Source organism: Paroedura picta, chromosome 15 (assembly GCF_049243985.1).
Source record: "Paroedura picta isolate Pp20150507F chromosome 15, Ppicta_v3.0, whole genome shotgun sequence".
Taxonomy (NCBI): Eukaryota; Metazoa; Chordata; class Lepidosauria; order Squamata; family Gekkonidae; genus Paroedura; species Paroedura picta.
The window spans coordinates 10,364,866-10,382,607 of record NC_135383.1 but is presented as its reverse complement, the minus strand read 5'-3'; the positions used below and the strand labels follow the sequence as shown (position 1 = coordinate 10,382,607).

At 48.9% G+C, this 17,742-nt stretch overlaps 1 protein-coding gene across 4 annotated transcripts; it reads right to left on the bottom strand.

Annotated features, from left to right (window-relative positions):
• Window positions 1-6,186: 6,186 nt before the first annotated feature.
• On the bottom strand, window positions 6,187-17,634 carry FKBP6 (FKBP prolyl isomerase family member 6 (inactive)). 4 transcript variants are annotated; one of them, XM_077312132.1, is made up of 10 exons: window positions 17,514-17,634; window positions 15,337-15,457; window positions 14,181-14,270; window positions 13,172-13,374; window positions 12,378-12,497; window positions 11,495-11,689; window positions 11,203-11,312; window positions 9,869-9,950; window positions 7,533-7,588; window positions 6,187-6,643 (listed from the first exon to the last, which is right to left on the bottom strand). In XM_077312132.1, exons 1-9 carry the CDS (start codon window positions 17,601-17,603, stop codon window positions 7,544-7,546), a joined length of 1,056 nt encoding a protein of 351 aa, XP_077168247.1. In that variant the 5' UTR covers window positions 17,604-17,634; the 3' UTR covers window positions 6,187-6,643; window positions 7,533-7,543. The 4 variants fall into 4 exon arrangements, with proteins under 4 accessions (XP_077168247.1, XP_077168244.1, XP_077168248.1 ...); XM_077312129.1 differs by having other exon boundaries at window positions 17,454-17,626; XM_077312133.1 differs by lacking the exon at window positions 7,533-7,588.
• Between the last annotated feature and the right edge of the window lie 108 nt (window positions 17,635-17,742).

Here is a 17,742-nt window from a genome sequence, read left to right as displayed (position 1 = left end):
CCTCTTAAGAGCACCCAGCGTTGGGACTCATGAATCAGCACAGAATAACTTGACTGCTCAGCAATTCCTCGCGGCAAAAACTCTTTTATTTTTGCTAAGCCCCCTTCCCCCTAGCATCCGACTTAAAGCCAAGAACAAGGAGAGGAGAAACGTTACGTGGAACAGAAAACAAAAAAAACCCAACCGGAATGAGTTAGCTCCTAAAAGGTTGAATGTCTGCACAAATTGGACAACGGGTTATATTTTTGTGACCCGCTGCCCGATTTGCAGAGACACCCAACCTTTCGGGTCCTAATTAACCCAACTTAAAGCACCTGAACGCTTCTCTGCTTTCCTGCAGGACCAACCTTAACGGCAACAGGAGCCACAAGGGAAACACGCCTGCAAAAGTCTCACAAGAAGTCTAGCCTTGCTCTGCATAACAGCTGCAGCAACCCCCCCCCCTAACAAACCAAAACTCTCCAAAAAAGCAAGCCATCCCAAAGGGCAAATGCTCATGGTTAACAATAACCAAGGAGGCCTGAATCACCACTCCTTTGCGGCTGGGGCCCCTAATGCATTCTGCAGGACGGCAAAATATGATGGCACCAACCACAGGGGGGGAAGGGCGCATGTCCTGCCTTCCAGAATTTTTCAGCCAGGCTCAGTGGGAGAGCTCCTGTGTTTACATTCCTTTCAAATTAGAAAAAAAAAATACAGTTGCCAGGCTTGACTGCCTGGGTTGTGGGGCCTGCAGCGCCTTTATTAAGCTATAGTCTCCGAGGCTGTGTGACTGCCAACGCGGATGAGAAACGCAGAACCTACCATCTGGCACAGTTGAGAATTTTTTTGTTCCTTAAGGCAGGGGTAGTCAACCTGTGGTCCTCCAGATGTTCATGGACTACAATTCCCATGAGCCCCTGCCAGCAAATGCTGGCAGGGGCTCATGGGAATTGTAGTCCATGAACATCTGGAGGACCACAGGTTGACTAACCCAGCCTTAAGGGAATGCAGGGAGAGTTGTCTTTGCCCTACTGGCCAAATTAACATTTCCCTTGGTCTCCACCTACAAGGACCACCACAGCTCTGGTGCCTAGGTTAAGAGCAGGGTGTCCATTTTGCCAACGGCAAGAAAGAATGCGATGGAAAACATGGCATGTGCTCCACAAAGAGAAATTCTATGTAATTGAAACATAGATCGGTGGCAGAACATCTGTTTGGCGAGCAGAAGGTCCCAGGTTCAACCCTTGGCACCTCTGGTTTCAAGGGATCGGGTAGCAGGTGATGTGAAAGACTTCTGTCAGTCTGTGTAGACAATACTCACCTTGATGGACCAACAGTCTAAGTGTCCAACCGCCATTGGTCAGTTTCGGTTTAATTTCTGCGAAAGAACACTTGTATAATTTTATGATTGGGGGTCACCACCACATGAGGAACTGTATTCAAGGGTCGCGGCATTCCGAAGGTTGAGAACCTCTGCACTAGAATCATCATGAAGTCCAAAAGTGGCTATTTGGAGTGAGGGATTTTTTTTAAAAAGGAAGAATATAAGGAAAAAACCCACAGCTGTATGCACACAATTCACCAGGTCAACAGGCCTTAATCCTTATCCTACATCCTATCTAGATAGAACCACGAGAGTCTGGTTCATGGAGAAGCTTGGACACCTCACTTTATTTTCTACATTGTCCTCAGTCTTTTACAAATATATATACCAGCTAACATAATATCGCATGACTTGAATTTTTGAACTGCACCAGTGTTCTTTGAGAACAGCACATTTTTTCCTGGAACTGCACCGTTTGTCTGGTTGCACAGAAAAAAGAAAAAAAAAACCCCAACAATTTGAGAACCTGGTTGCAGACACAGGGGAAAGCCTCCAAGCCGTTCAGATGAAACTCACATCAAGATTTCCCGAGGCTCTGCCTGGTCGGCGGCAGAGAAGAAAAAGAGCTGCACCGAAGGGGTTAAGGCTGCCCCGGGAGCATCAAGCCCGACAACGGTCCTCATCGCTCCGGCTCCGGAGAGAAAGAACCCCAGCCGACACAGGAACAAAGAAAGGGGCAGGAAACTTCTAAAGGGGATAAAGTGGCTGTCCTGAGCCGCCTTGCTCCTGGGAGCCTCCTCTGAATTCCCGGCTCAAAGAAACACCTCATTCATCACTTTTGAACAAAAGCGGCTCGCTTGCCATGCGGGACAAAAGGAGTAACAATGGCCGGAGTTTGCAGCCAGGCAGCCAGCCGCAAACTGACACATCGCCCCCTCTGTCCTCCGCTGGGGAAGAAAGGAATTCCAGTATCAATCATGCCGACCAACAGGTTCCGAGCTTCCTGTCCGTGGGACTTCCTGGCTTCCAGAACGCAGCAGCATGAAGGGACTTTTCATAGATATTTTTTCGGAAAAGCGGGGAGAAGGGAGTGTGTGTGTGTGTGTGAAAGAAGCTTTCCTTTTTTTTTAATATTACAAGAGAGCCTCTTTTAGCTAATAATGAAGCGAACAGTGTATTAAGAAGGAAAACATTCAGCGCTAACCTCGGAGAGGAAAGACAGAAAAGCTTTTCATAGTCCCCCCGGCCGCAGAAATACAACTGCCAGTTAAATCAGCTCCATTCCCCGGCGGTTGCCAACACAAACTAAGGGGCAGGGACAGGGAGAACATTTCAACCAACATCTCCCCCCCCCCCCCGCCAGTGGAGCAGAAAAAACACACACGCCCCAAGTCAGGAAGCCCGAAGGTGCCAGTCGGAGGCTTTACGGCAGCACTTCAGCTGGCGCCAGAGAGCGTGGACTCCGCTCTGCTCAGCCCCAGACGCGGCAGCTGAGCTGTACGGAAAAGGCAGTCCCTGTTCCCTTCCGAGCTTGCTTTTGCTACAGGCCGTCTACCGTGAGGAACTCGTACAGTGACCAAGTGCCTGAGCGATTCGGCTCAGAAAACTGCACGCATGGAACAGAGACGAGAACGAGGCATTGAGAAAAGGGACGCGCACACTCCGCCCAGCGGAACGAATCTCATTGGCTCCAAATCCAAGGCTCATTTTTGGCTCCAGGAAGGAATTTCTCCGCAGGGTCAAGGCCAGGCAGGCGGCATCCCTCCGCACCTGAAACCCCATCATGGGTTTATTGAAACTAGGGTCCTACTGTGTAATTTTGCACCAGTTCACCTGTCACACTACAGTTCTGTTTTTTTTAAGATCTCTGATTGAGTCTACCACCCTAATCCTATTGCAAACTGTGGCTCCCCAGATATTCATGGACTGTAATGGCTATGGATCCCTGGCAGTATGGCCAAGTGGCAGAGGCGTTTGCTGGCAGGGGCTCATGGGATTTGTAGTCCATGCACATCTGGAGGACCACAGGTTGACTACCCCTGCCCTATACTACATTACCTCCAAAAATGATTTGGGGTGTGAGAAATATGATTGACTGGGACAAAGCTGGGGAGAATAACGTCGGAGAGAATTTCACTTCAAAAAGCAAGCTTCCAGTCCTCACGGAGATCTGATATCATGCAACTTCCGTTCAAAGGAAAAGAGATAAGGGGGAATCAGGACCAGATTCTTCCTTCTGAACTCACCTTCCCACCGCTCCCCTCCCCAGAATCTTTAACACGCCCAAATCTCCTTCCCTAGGCAACGGCACCGATTCATTATACATTCAGCAGAATATAAGAGGAATTCCTCAAAAACCAATTAGATTGCTCAACAGTCTAACTAAGGCCTGGTTTAAGCACAAGGCTGGTTGTGGCGGAAGACCCTCGCCCCAAGGGCCTCTCTCCCACAGGCCCCGCCACTTCGCACGGGGGCCAGTCCAGTTCAAACAAGCCTCTGTGGATGCAAAGCCCACACAAGTGTTTTATTTGGCCTTTCTGGCATCACCTTTAAATCAGACCTAAAACATACAAAGGAAAGGTGGGATATATTTAGGCAACGCTGACTCGGCATACTTCGCCCAATCCATGGCAGCAGCCTTGAGAATGTATAAGCTCGGGTAGGAGAAGGGGCCTGCTGGACCGACAATGTGGGAGGGGCCCCTTGCGGCCAGTTCACGCAGAACCAGCTAAGAGTCCCGAATTAGCCAGCCATCTGCTGCCACCTGCTGCCTTCTGTGCTTCTTGGCCCTGTGCTGCATGCACAAGATGGCTGCGACTCTCTTTGCAAAGTCCGTTTTCAATTCCACGCTTGCAGCTCTGTGCAGGCCCCAAGAATTATTATTTTTAATCTGATGTACCGCCTTTTAGAGCCTCTTGTGGCGCAGAGTGGTAAGGCAGCCGTCTGAAAGCTTTGCCCATGAGGCTGGGAGTTCGATCCCAGCAGCCGGCTCAAGGTTGACTCAGCCTTCCATCCTTCCGAGGACGGTAAAATGAGTACCCAGCTTGCTGCTGGGGGGTAAACGGTAATGACTGGGGAAGGCACTGGCAAACCACCCCGTATTGAGTCTGCCATGAAAACGCTGGAGGGCGTCACCCCAAGGGTCAGACATGACTCGGTGCTTGCACAGGGGATACCTTTACCTTTACCTTTACCGCCTTTTCCCGCATACAGTCTAGGGGCAGTTCACGACGTGTATATACATACACATCGTTTCCAAAATCACAGTTTAAACATTTTTAAAACGAATAGTGCTAAGTATTCTTTCTCAAGCTACCCAACTCAACCGTACTGTCAGGTCTGGCCATAAATACAAATCAGGCTGTGAGAAGTTAAACCAGGGAGGATCAGTCCTTCAGCACAGGCAAGACCTTTCTGCAGTTTGGCTTAGCTACGGTTGCCACCTCTGGGTTGGGAAATTTCTGGAGATTTGAGCCTGGAGAGGGACCTCAACAGGCTATTATGCCACAGGGTCTACCCTCTGAGGCCGCTGCAGAAGTCAGTTGTAATTCCAGGAGATCTCCAGGCTCCCGCTAAAGTTCTGCGCAGAGATCCAGTGGCCACGTGTTTGCACACCTGGGTTGCAGTGGTAAACCCAACCACAGCTCTATAAAAGGTGGGTAGGTGTCTATGATTCTATGAGTCATCCTCTTTTTACAGCGGACAGAGTGTTGGATGGGAATTATTGCATTTACATCCTGGCTTTCTTCTGACATGGAACTCAAAGTTGAGAGGGAGCAGTCTGTCCCGGAGGGCTCCCATCACCCTGGTGCGTGAGGTGTCCTCTGATCACACCCCCAAGGGAGATGGCTGCTGGCAGAGTAATTAGCTCAGCGAAGGTTCACAGCCTGATTGAAGTATAGATAAAGCTTGAATCAGGAACTGGGTGGGGAAGAGACCGAGAGAGGTCTGAGCTACATCACTGGCGGACAGAGAGAGAGAGAGGCCAAGTGTGGAACGTCCTAGACGAAACAGGGTATTGATCTAAGAGTGGCAATTTGGAGACAGACTCATATTTGGAGATAAAGGGGCTGGCATCTCTATCTTATCAGTCTTCTTGCTGCCCCTTCCCGGCCCTTCCTCTCTCCTTTGTACACCTGGCATTGCCTATTCCAGGAATGGTGGTGTAGCTACTTACCTACTTCCAACCGAACTCTTTGGAAGCCGAAAGCCTTCCTATTCTCACATTTGGGACTCCTCTTAGGCTCAAATCTGTACTTTTCATCAGAAGCCGCGTTTTATAACGCGCATTTCACTACCCCAAGGAGTCTCAAAGCGACTTACAAACACTTCTCCCCACGACAGACACTCTGTGAGGTGGGTGGGGCAGAGAGAGCTCTGAGAGAACTGTGACTGGCCCAAGGTCACCCAGCTGGCTGCCTGTGGAGGAGGAGTCAGGAATCAAAGCCATTTCTCCAGATCAGAGGCCATTGCTCTTAACGACACCACGCTGGCTCCCTTTCTGTTTATTATATCTCCCCGGTCCCCTCTCTGCCTATTCCCCTTCTCATTTGCCCTGCTTCCCCTCCTCTCTCTTTTTATTTTAACGGAGGCAAAAGCTTGTCATGCTGCTGGCGGGGAAGCCCAGTTACAAGTCCCAATCCACAAGAGGACACCAGCGCGGGAGAGAGAAAGGAAGAGTCAATCAAACCGCCTGTATTAGGGAAGGCGTTAATGTTGGCCTCAAAACAGCAAAACCAAAGAATGCCCCAGCTAACAAAAAGAACGGCCACTTCACATCCATCCCTCCGAATCAGCAGCATCGCCAAACCAAACTCAAAACAGTGGCTTCTTTCTCTGCATCCAGAGGCTCATCTCTGCACAATGAACCGGCACCAGCCTTATAAGGATTTTCCGCTCAGAAGCAAGTTTATTTTCTCCAGCCAGGGAACGTATCATAACTAAGAACATTCTCGGATCGACAAAAACAAAACAAAACACAGGAATGGCGCAATTCCCTGTGATGGCAAAAAAGCACGGCATGCAGGCCATCCTTGGAATAAAGTAACCAGATCTCGGTGTCTGCGGGTTCTCTTCCCATCAAGGAAAGGGTGCCGGGAAACGTCTTCTTTTCAACGGGAGCTTTTAATACTCTTGGCTTCACAACCCCACCGGCCAGGAGCGACACCTGGACAAACACGGCATTTGTTTTTAAAGAAAACCAAACCACCTCACCATCTTCTCTGCTCCAAATTTTGAACGGAACATGCGGTCCTCCGCTCGCTCGTCCGGACGAGGCCGAAAGCAGCACGTCCCTTCCCGTTACGGGTCTGCTTCTTTCTTCTGCACAGCAGGATGCTGAAAGGACCAACGCCACCATCAGTCGAAGGCCCTCAACCGAGAGCAACGCTTTCCAAAGCATAACAGAGTAAAACTGTCACAATCACGACAATTTGCGCCCTCGAGTTGCAGCTGACATGAGAAAGTTCTGTAGTGTTTCCCCAGGTGAGACGTTCAGAGGGGGCTTGCCACTGTCTGCCTCTGCAGAGATACCCTGGGCTGCCTTGGTGGTCTCCCATCCAAGCACTAGCCTCATCCAACCCCACTTAGCTCCCAGAATCTGACAAGCTTGCACAAGAGAGCCAGGTTGGTGGAGTGGTTAGGAATATTGATTTCTAATCTGGCAAACTGGGTTTGATTCCCTGCTCCCCCACATGCAACCAGCTGGGTGACCTTGGGCTCACCACAGCACTGATAAAGCTGTTCTGACCGAGCAGTAATATCAGGACTCTCTCAGCCTCACCCACCTCACAGGGTGTCTGTTGTGGGGAGAGGAAAGGGAAGGCGACTGTAAGCCGCTTTGAGCCTCCTTCGGGTAGAGAAAAGCGGCATAGAAGAACCAACTTGGTCTTCTTCTATCTGGGCTATCCAGGTTGGAGAATGGGGGAAGAAACACTTCTACCTATTAGCGAATAGCCAAGGAAGCATCTAAAGTGGTCACTCCAGGACTTTGGTAGGCGGGACCTGCCAGGCACAAACCTTTACCCACCGGCGTGGCTGTCTCTAAGTTAGGTTACAACACGAAAAGAAGGGGGATGGTTCACAGTAGAAATTCTACAGAAAAGGAGGGAACCTCTCCCAAGGCTATATTGCTGCAATATGTAATGTATACAATTTTCCAAATAAGTTAACGGTTTGACAATCTGGTCCCCCCCCCCCAATATTTAATTCCAAATAAAGAACCAACCATAACGGTTTCTAGATCAACACCGTTTTCAATTGCTTTTCGTCAGTGGTTGTGTCCTAAGTTCAAAAAGCACAATTAGTACAGATATCAGATAGGTAAATTATGTCATAACTCAAAATGAAAGGTTACAAGTACACCTACGGCATTTATCTAGAAGCCGTTACGGTTGGTTCTTTACTTGGTATTCAATATGGTTTCTAAATTAGGGACAGGATGAACCTTGACCTTAAGCTCCAGCTACTCAGTCTGCCTCTTGCCTGCTCAGCTCTGCTCTAGCCCAGCCCAATGCCTCTGGAACGGCCTGAAAAGGGCAAGCCAAACACGGCTATATTTTTAAAGGTGCGAAAACAGATCATGTAGCATTTGGGGCACCTTGCTAAAAGGCCTCAATTCTACCTTGCCAATTTCACACCTCCTCTTTGCACACTTTTTGTTGTTGTTGCATAAATTTGGACAAGAAACAGCACCCAGAGTTACAAAGATACCTTTGCTCAGTAACAAGCATGGGGGGGGGGGTTCAAACTAAAATATATATCCCGTCGTCCTCTTTGAATGCATCCAGTCTCAAGTCTTTGCATGTAGCTAATTAAAAAGGGAGGAGGGGGGGGAAGGGAGCAAGAAGCACTGGAGCTGGAACCCTTTAGCTATCTGGAGGCCCATTTGATCCGGTCGTTTCTTTCATTCCCGTCCTTTGGCTACGGAATCAAAAACGGAGCCGGAGGGGAGGTGGGGGGACTGTGCGGCTGAGGTGGGCGCCACGACCTTCAAAGCGAGGCCTGCTCCTGCAGCTACAAGGAGAGCGTGCTGCTACAAGGGCGCTTCCTCTGCTTGCAAACACAGGCCTGGAAACAAGGGAACAAACTAGGCACGCACCGCATGCCTGTATCAGAGATTACACCTTGCTGGCCTATCTTACTTGCAACTTCCCCCGGTCCTCCTTGAAGGATGAATGGTTAGGAAAGCAACAAGGATTTTAAAAATGTAATCAGATTCTTAACGCTCTGCTCGCCACAATGCTGCCTAGCCTCTGCTCTCTCTAGGATGTTTATGCATTAGTTGAATAGGGAGGTGCTGAAGCAGGTGGGCAACTACGAAAGGGGCGAAGGCAAAATCGCATTTTCCAGAGCTTCATAAAGAGGAGAATGACTATTTAAACTAATTCATGGGACTCCCTTCTTCTCCCCCGCAGGAACCTGTGTCCTATGCAGCTGCCAGCTTGCATCTGGAAATAACTGGAAACAATAAGAGGTTGGACCACTGTGTGCAATGATAATACATCCAGACCTAGGAGAGCAAGCAGCTGCTCTCTAGCACCAGAAACCCCCAAGGGTGGAGGAGACAATCCATCAGAAGCTTTGAGCGGCTGGCCAAGCAAAGGTATACCTTGGATGGGGCCACAAGGGGAGCATTGCCAGCCGGATGCGCTCTGGCAATGTTCAGGCACTACAAAAGCAGCACAGAGACAAAGGGGGGTGGGGAGAATGTCCCGATATCTTCCTGGAACACCTAAAGAGCATCACGCTTGCAAAACAAGACCTGAGCACTGCTTTGTTTACAGTAGGTTTCAAATGCCCATCAGGCCTATTTGATGCAAGCTCTGTGACCCAGGCTGCAAACTCTTATGACTTTATCAGGATTTGACTCTGTTTGCATGAGAGAGGTGTTTCTTCACGGTGCCCGCTGCCTGCCAAGCCCTTTAAAGGAGCCATCGACAATGCTGCGGTCTTGTCTAATCTTTCCGCTTAGCTGGAAGTGTCACGGGATCCCGTGCTGATGGCCCATGCAGACCCATTAAGGATGTCTCTACACAGTGACGATTCTCTGTGGTAGGCTCAGCGTCACGGCAAGTGCAGAGACATTCGTGGCGGTTACTGAGTGTCCGCCGGGGACTTTCCACAGTACTTTCTCCAGTTGCCCCCTTGCAGCCACCATCCCTTCCAAATGCCATGGAAGAATCTTTTTTGCTGGCTATATTTCTTTTTTTACACTGCTAAGAGCCTCTAGTGGCGCAGAGTGGTAAGGCAGCAGTCATGCAGTCTGAAAGCTCTGCCCATGAGGCTGGGAGTTCGATCCCAGCAGCCGGCTCAAGGTTGACTCAGCCTTCCATCCTTCTGAGGTCGGTAAAATGAGTACCCAGCTTGCTGGGGGGTAAACGGTAATGACTGGGGAAGGCACTGGCCAACCACCCCGTATTGAGTCTGCCATGAAAACGCTCGAGGGCGTCACCCCAAGGGTCAGACATGACCCGGTGCTTGCACAGGGGATACCTTTACCTTAAGACATTATAATTTACCTTAAGACATTATAATGCTACAGTGATGCGTCAGCTTCATTACCTCTAATTCGTCTTCCAGTGAAACAGAGTTGAACATTCTGGTGCACATCTCCTTCTCCTTGTCCTTGTAGTCTCTGTAACAGCTGCAAAAGACCACAGATCTGGGTCACAGGATTGCCCGCTCTGCTTAAAAAGCACGCCTGTGGACATGAAGCTTCAACACACAACAGGAGGAGCACGACAGCTCCGACACAAGTGAAATTTATTTCATTCACTCTTATGGGGACCCAAAGATGCTTACACCATTCCCATCTCCTTAGTTTTATCCTTCCAACAACCCTATGAGGTTGGTTAGGCTGAGGTAGCATGACTGGCTGAAGGTCATGCAGTGAGCTTCCGTGGCAGAGTGGGGATTCGAACTCAGGTCTCCCAGACACTAGTTTGACACTCTTAATCACTACACCACACCAGCTTCACGAATGCACCAAGGACCACACTTGCTATTTTTAACAACAACAACAACTTAAAGCCCACCCTTCCTCGTAGGCTCAAGGTGAGTAACACCAACATTAGACAATACATTCAAATAACATAATATAATCCATTAGATATTTCTGAATTAGATTTTTTTAATTAATTTAGGTTTTTAATAAGCCTCCTCTTCATTATAGATAAAATTCTAGGGGGAGGGGCTTGGTTAAGTGTTTGACAGATTTAAGATGATACTCTATATACAAAACACCCCCAGTGAATGACACCTAACTCATGGCTGCCATGGGAACTTGCAGCTACAACCCCATTGGAACTCAATGCTGACAATGGCACAGGGGCCCAATTCAGAATGGGACTGTGGTATGAGAGGACAAGGAGCTTTGACCTGCCTTCCCCCACTGTTCTCCTGGGCCAAAACAGCCCTGGGGTAGTCCTCTGTCCCCAGCAGGTCAGGAAAACAGCACCAGGCAAGGGATGAAGTCACCCACCCACCCACCCACGTTGATACAAGCCAGGTCCCTGCAGTGCTAATCAGGATTCAATTCCCACGGGGGGGGGGGGGCTCATAGCTGCAAGCTCCCGTGGGAGTTAACAAGTAAGATGTAATGTCTCCTTAGTCCCGAGAGATATCCTTAAACAGCATTTACACAAATGCAAAAGACTTGCGGCGTATGGAAGCCGGGGTTTAATGGACCACGTCTGGAGGATACATAAACCTTAAAAGAACTTCCAAGGAATACATTTAGTCTTATTATACCACAAAAGCGGATGAAGCGAGCATCGGGCTCTGACAGTGTGAGCCCCAACCCACAAAAGGTTTTGCCACAATAAATTATCTGCTCCCTAAAGATGCCACGGTCTTGTTCCGTTTCAGCGGGACAAGCGAAGAAAGGGCTCCCTCACCTGGCCAACTTCTTCAGCTCGTTGTTGATGTCATGGTTAAAGGGCTGCTCTTTTTGCGCTCGCACGAGGAAATCCCGAGCTCTCTCGTACTCCGCCAGGGAAAGGCATGCCTGAAATCCAGAAGGACATCAGAGGAACACAGTTAACCTACAGAGGAGGCTCATTTTGTTATTTATTTATTTATTATTAAATTTCTATACCGCCAAAACTCCCGGACCAGCCGCCTCGTGGCGGTTCACAAAGCAGGGTAAAGATATATAGCATAAGCCACTCGCTCAAAACAGTTCCTTACCTGGCCACACCTGAAGAGGGCTTTGGCATTTTTCTGATCGAGTTCCAAGGCCCTTTCTCCGTAGCAAAGTGCCCGAGCAGGGTGCTGTAGCTTCAGGTAAGTGATGGACAAGTTCAAGAGGACTAGCAGCTTGGCAGTATCTACTTTGGTTTGTTCGTCCTCTCTGGCAACCACCCGATGCAAGACCGAGGAAGCCTATGCGTATATAACAACCAAGCATTTTTATTTATCATACGTCTATTTATCATACTTCTATACCGCCCTCCCCGGAGGCTATAATTTTTTAAAAATTTTTAAAAATCATTCAACAAACAGATTTGAAACGTGAAACAAAGTACATAAAATCTCCCATTGGACCAACTTGCGATGATGCAGCATTGTCATGCAAACTGTGTTAGGTTTTCACAGGCAAACAGAACTCAGGTCCCTGACGGAACTGACTTGGTTCCACAGGGCCTGCAAGATGGAGCTCTTCCACCAGGCGTGTGGTTGAAGCCAGGCTGAGAAAGATCTATGGTCCCTCCTCCCATGTTCCAATATTAGACACCTTCCTTGGATGCATGGCAGAAGGCAGCCTTAGCATGGGCTGGGGAGGGAATGGCATAGGGACTGTTTTTAACATTATTGTTTAGAATAAGTGGGTCACTTATATCAGTCAGTAACCTTTTATTGGCATAAAATGTATAAGACATATAAAAATAGGGTTTAAAATTTCAACAAAATAGTAAAATGGGGTTACATAACCAGGGTCACTTATATGCAAAGCAGTAAGGGCTTTCTCATGAGCCATAAGGCTCCAGGGACCCAGGCGATGCCTGCTCTTTGTTTATGCACTACTCCGAAACGCCTGTTCCTCCTACCTTCCCAGCTTTTCCCTGCTTACCCGCTTGTATCTTTCTCTGGCATCCATGAAATTCTTCTGTCGGAAGAGGTAATTGCCGAACTCTCGCTCTGTTTCTGCCACCTTTAGCACCTTCTGCAGGGGGAACCTCTCCTGTTGCTCCTGTGTGAAGAAGCCAGCCTGGTCAAGAGAGGCAGCATTACTGAGGGGCAGCATAGGAAGTGGAACACACACCAGAGAGCGGTTTCCTACTTATCATCCCACAGGTGCATTTGGTTTGAAGCCTCTTACAGCTGAAATGAACCACATCAAGATGGGTAGCCATGTTAGCACGTGGTTAGCAGTAGAAAAGAGCAGGACACCAGATCGCTCCAGATACAGGTTACTGACTTCAAAATTATAGCCTCCTCCCCTCCAAGGCATGAGAACTGTTTTTGTTTTTTTCATGCAGATGCTTGGCTGTTTTAGGAGGTTTTATGCTTTCAACAGGCTTTCCTGCATTCTCATTTTCATCACCTGCAAGTTCCTGATTCTTGGGGGTGGGGTCTGTTCTGCATGGGTTTTCCCCCTTCTGCTGGTGGGCGTGATATCACAGCGGTTTATGTCAGATATATAAACTGTGCATTATTTTCCTGGGCATAACTGCTGTAACATTGAACTGACCACTAGAGGGAGTAAATCACATGCAGAACAGACTCCGCCCTCTCCCACACCCAAGGAAAACAAGAATGTGGAAAAGCCCAAATTCTGCTTACTAGGATGTTGATGTTTTACATTAGGCAGTGCAAAAGGCCTAAACTAGTTCAGACAACTCAGTACTTGGATCAATCGCTCACAGGAGTCAGTTCGAAGAAGTCATCGGATTCTGCGGTGTCTAAGAAATCCAAAAGTTCAATCTCGAACAAGACGGTAGCATTGGGAGGGATCAAGGGTGGGCAGCCCGCTATTCCAAAGGCATAATCTGGCCTGAAGAGGAATCGTGCCAGCTCCCCTTTTGTCATGGTCATGAGCCCGACTGCCATACCCCGCAGCGTGATATCTGGAAAAATTAAAAGGGAGATAACCATTTTTTTCTGAAATGCATATGCCATGCTACCATTCCAATGATCCCCAACACGGCGCCCTCTTCCTTCTCCAAAGCACAAAGCCGATTATGATCATCTTATTTAGAACAGAAGGCGTTCCAGAGAAGCCCCAGATTCACCACCTTTGTGTCTTCAAGGAGCCCCCATTCGAAAACAATTGCTTTTATCCTAGGATGTTGTCATTTTGGTTTTTTTAATTTTTGCTTCCTAAGTGGCACAAGTCATAAACACAAGTCCTCAAGCAACTGGACAACATGGTTTGAACAATGAATAGGAAACAAGTGACTTAACTGAACTGGATACGCTGTCAGACAAGAGAGAACAGCAGACAGAACATTTATCTGCACAATCCATGTGAATTGTGGCAGCCATTCTGTAGTGGCACCCAGGGCAGTGCTCTTTCTTAAAATTCCAAAAGGGCCTGCAGACTCAACAAGACGAAAGAGCCCCCGTACTGTTTATTTATTTATTTATAATTTAATTTATACCCTGCAACTCCCGTCACCGGCTAACCCCACGTAATTGAGGCATGATGACTGCAGGCATCAGAACTCCCTTGGCAAGAGGCCAATGGATGGGAGAGGAAGGAATCACTGATAGCAGGTAGGGCAGAATGACCCTAAAGGATTGCAGGTAAAGACACAAAGGACAGGAGAAGAGAGGAAGTGAATTTCAGACCGTGACTGTTGCCAGTGGGCAGCAAAGCCGGCACAGAGCATGAATCATTTTTGTGCCCCATAATATTATAATTTGCACTCACCATCGCCAAGCTTCATGAGTCTCAGATTTCTTTTGAAGCAGTTTGTGTCAAAGGGTCTGTCCATGTGCTCCAAGTACCCTGAAAATTTCACTGAGGAAGTTCAAAATCAGATGGGAACAAGTTAGAAAAGGTGGGAACACCCTACACATTACTTAGGTCATGGAGCAGACAACTCTTGACTCTCCTTTGTACCACGTGCTAGGTTTTGCTGTGGTTGAGAGTGCACGCAGCAACTGCCCTATACTGCAAGATGGCATCAGATTTGCCCATGTTACTTCGGGAACACTAGGGGTCATGACATGGAAGCAGATCATGGTCAACCACGTCTGAACATCCTTTGCCTGGCTGCCAGACAAATCCTCAGATCTCGTCGGTACACTACACACGCCAGGCAATCTGTTCCACATAATATATTTCTGGTAAGACCTTGGAGGAGGAGCATGGCTCGTGGCTTAAGTGCCACTCAGACCTTAACACCCACTCAGGGCGGCTGTCCCGCCCCTGAGTGCCTCCTCCTCCAACTGGCTTGCCTGTCTGTCCAGCGGCCAGCCAATCACCTTCCGTCCCCCACCCCTGACCACCCCCTCCTCCTTCCACTTTCCTCCGAGGCTCAGAGGCTGCAGATCCCTGCTGCATGATAGCTGCCCCTGCCAGTGAGTTCCCTAACAGCCTTTCCAGGTCCTGGGGGGAGGGGGAGTTCTTCCGTCTGCAGAGTTCTTCCACCCCCCCCCCCCTAATCTAGCTCCCACTGTATTCCTGAATGCAACGGGCTTGGCCCCTAGTAAATAAATAATTCTAACAGAGAGCCAGCGTGGGGTAGTGGTTAAGAACAGTGGCTTCTAATCTGGAGAGCCGGGTTTGATTCCCCACTCCCCCACATGCAGCTAGCCGGGTGACCTTGGGCTCATCACAGCCCTGATAGAGCTGTTCTGACAGAGCAGACCTGTCAGGAAGACGACTGTAAGCTGCTTTGAGATTTCTTCGGGCAGTGAAAAGCGGGGTATAGTAACCAGCAATTCTTCTAACTGCTGTGTCACACCAGCTAGTCCAGTGGACATCACTAGACAAGACCGCCCACGGTGACAAATGAACCAAAGGCATTGTGAAGTTCAATTAAATCCTTGCAACAACAGCCATTCAACACAAAACGTTTCACCTAATACAGAAGCATCAGGAGGCACTACATCATCACCAGTCCCAGCACGAATGACCTCCTTCAACACTCCTCTGTCACCGGTGACGTCCTGCATCCGCTGACTCAAACGGTAGTAAGGAGACTAGGAGCAGCGAAAACAAAAACAGAGAGCAAGTACATAATCAACAGGACACGTTCCAGAAAGGCCAAACCCATCAAGCTGCATCCAGATCGAGGAGATGCTCCCTTGAGGATTCAATCTGGAGCAGCAGTTCTTTTCTGGAGCATCCACAACATGACATCATCTGCTAAATGTCCACTTCCCAGGTTTTTCTGCTTCGCTGAGACATTTCCCAAAAATGGAGGCAAGATCACAATCAAGGCACATTTGCACTGTGTAGACAGGAGGGTAGACTGTTTTGCAGGTCTCAATAGCATTGCTGCCATCTTCCTTTCCCCAGGGCTTCCAATCCCCACATCACCAGAGGTCTCTTAAACCAGTAATTGACACCTTGCAGGGATCAAGGGCAGTTGCCGATTGGCCATGGGAAGAGGGCGGAATCAGGAACAGTGCAGAAAAATTGACAACATGGACACTCTGCTGGCCCTGGGAACATTATTACATTTGCAGGAACAAGAACTCCGCTGAGAACCATATTTGTGTATTTACTTTATTTATACCTGCCTTTCTGGATGAGACTCACGGCAAATTTTAGAATCAAAAAGAGTGCAGACAGACAGCATAAAAGTACTAGTGAAAGATGCCACTGGACTAGGGTCACTGAAGAAAGGAAGGGGTCCAAATGGGGCAATCAGATATACAAAGAAGCTTTTGGGCCACTCCTACTGATCAATTTAGTTTTAGGCAATGAAAAGCTTTGCTTTTTGGATTTTTGCAAATCAAGCTTCTGCTAAAAGGCCTGGAACAGAACAGCCCCCGGCTAGCTGGCAGAACTTCATCCTCCCCAGCTGCCAGAAAACAAGAATGTGAAACCAAAAAGTATTTTAGGTATTCAGTGCTTTGGGTTATAATTCCTCTACCTTCTCTAAAATTATTTCTAAAAACCCAACAACATACTTAGCTAAGTGTTTTGCCTTGGAGCCCCGTTTCCAGTAAGATCAAGGTTATAGCGTTGCATGTAAAATTCTTTCATTCTCTATGAAGGGAAAGCAGCAGCTGTCTTTAAAAGGTCAAAGCGTACAGCATCTCTGTGCCCTAACAATGCTGCCCATCTTTTCCTTGCTGTCCTCAGAAATCAAAGGTCCTATCTGTGGAAATGCATGAATGGAAGATGAAACATCCTACCTATATTAAGAAAGCCACTGTACTTATTGATCTGTGTTTATTTATGTATGTATTTATTTACGTCTTTAGAAGCGCTGCTTCTTGTATACGCACCGTATCTTTCTCCACATCCTCTTTTCCCCTACAAAGAAAACGTTTTAGGAGAACCGAAACTGACAACAGTGCCTCTGTAATATAGCTTTCCTTTTGTTCCTAGGGGCAGTCTATATATGCTCAGAGGAATTACATCGCAGGGATGCCAATCTCCCAAGGGGAGACAAATCTCCTGGTGTCTGGATTACAAAACTGAATCCCCCTGGAAAAAGATGTCTGCTTTGGAGGATGGACTCTATTGACAACTTGCCCCCGCTCAGCTCCCTCCCCTCTCCCATCCCCAGGCTTAACGCCTCAAAGTCCAGGAAAGTTGGCAACCCTGCACAAAAAACCCAACTCAGAAAGCCACTCCTTAGACCAGGGGTAGTCAAACTGCGGCCCTCCAGATGTCCATGGACTACAATTCCCATGAGCCCCTGGCAGGGGCTCATGGGAATTGTAGTCCATGGACATCTGGAGGGCCGCAGTTTGACTACAACTGCCAAACTCCTTTTCCCCAGGCGGTTTGATTTGTGGAAGTGCAACGCCTTTTCTCTGTCAGCAAGGTGCCATTCGGTTCCGACGAAATTGACCTGAAAACTCCGTCCCTTCTCTTTGGTGGGGAGGCTCTGCTCTTTGACCGCGGGCGGAGGAATTTGCCAGCAAGCAATAGAGGACCTTGGTGCACAAAACGCTCTGCACATGCTCAGGGGGTGCACAAAACGCTCTGCACATGCTCAGGGGGCAACCAGAAACGCACTCTGCTCCAGATTCCTGCACGTCCCCGAGCTTCCCGCGTCTGTGTCCCTCCCTCCCTCACCGCAGCGTCGCCTTCGTCGTCTCCGGCCGGCGGGCAAGCCCCGTTGCGCTTCTCGCGGGCCGCCCCGCGCCAACAGTCGCCCGCCTCCATCTCGCGCGCCCCGCAGCCCGCTGGCCCCGCCTCCTGCGCCTGACTATAGCACGCGCCGGAGGCGGCCCCGCCCCCTTGAGCGGCTCGCCCAATAGGCACGCGAGGCGGCTGCTCGCCACGCCCCCGACCAACCGCGTCC

Coding starts and splice junctions, on each gene's coding strand:
- FKBP6 (XM_077312129.1), bottom strand. CDS start 17,603: ATGGAGGCGGGCGACTGTTGGCGCGGGGCGGCCCGCGAGAAGCGCAAC. Junction 12,498..13,171: donor ACTTCTTCGAACTGACTCCT/GTGAGCGATTGA, acceptor TTCTTCACACAG/GAGCAACAGGAGAGGTTCCC. Junction 9,951..11,202: donor GAGCTGAAGAAGTTGGCCAG/GTGAGGGAGCCC, acceptor GGTCTTTTGCAG/CTGTTACAGAGACTACAAGG.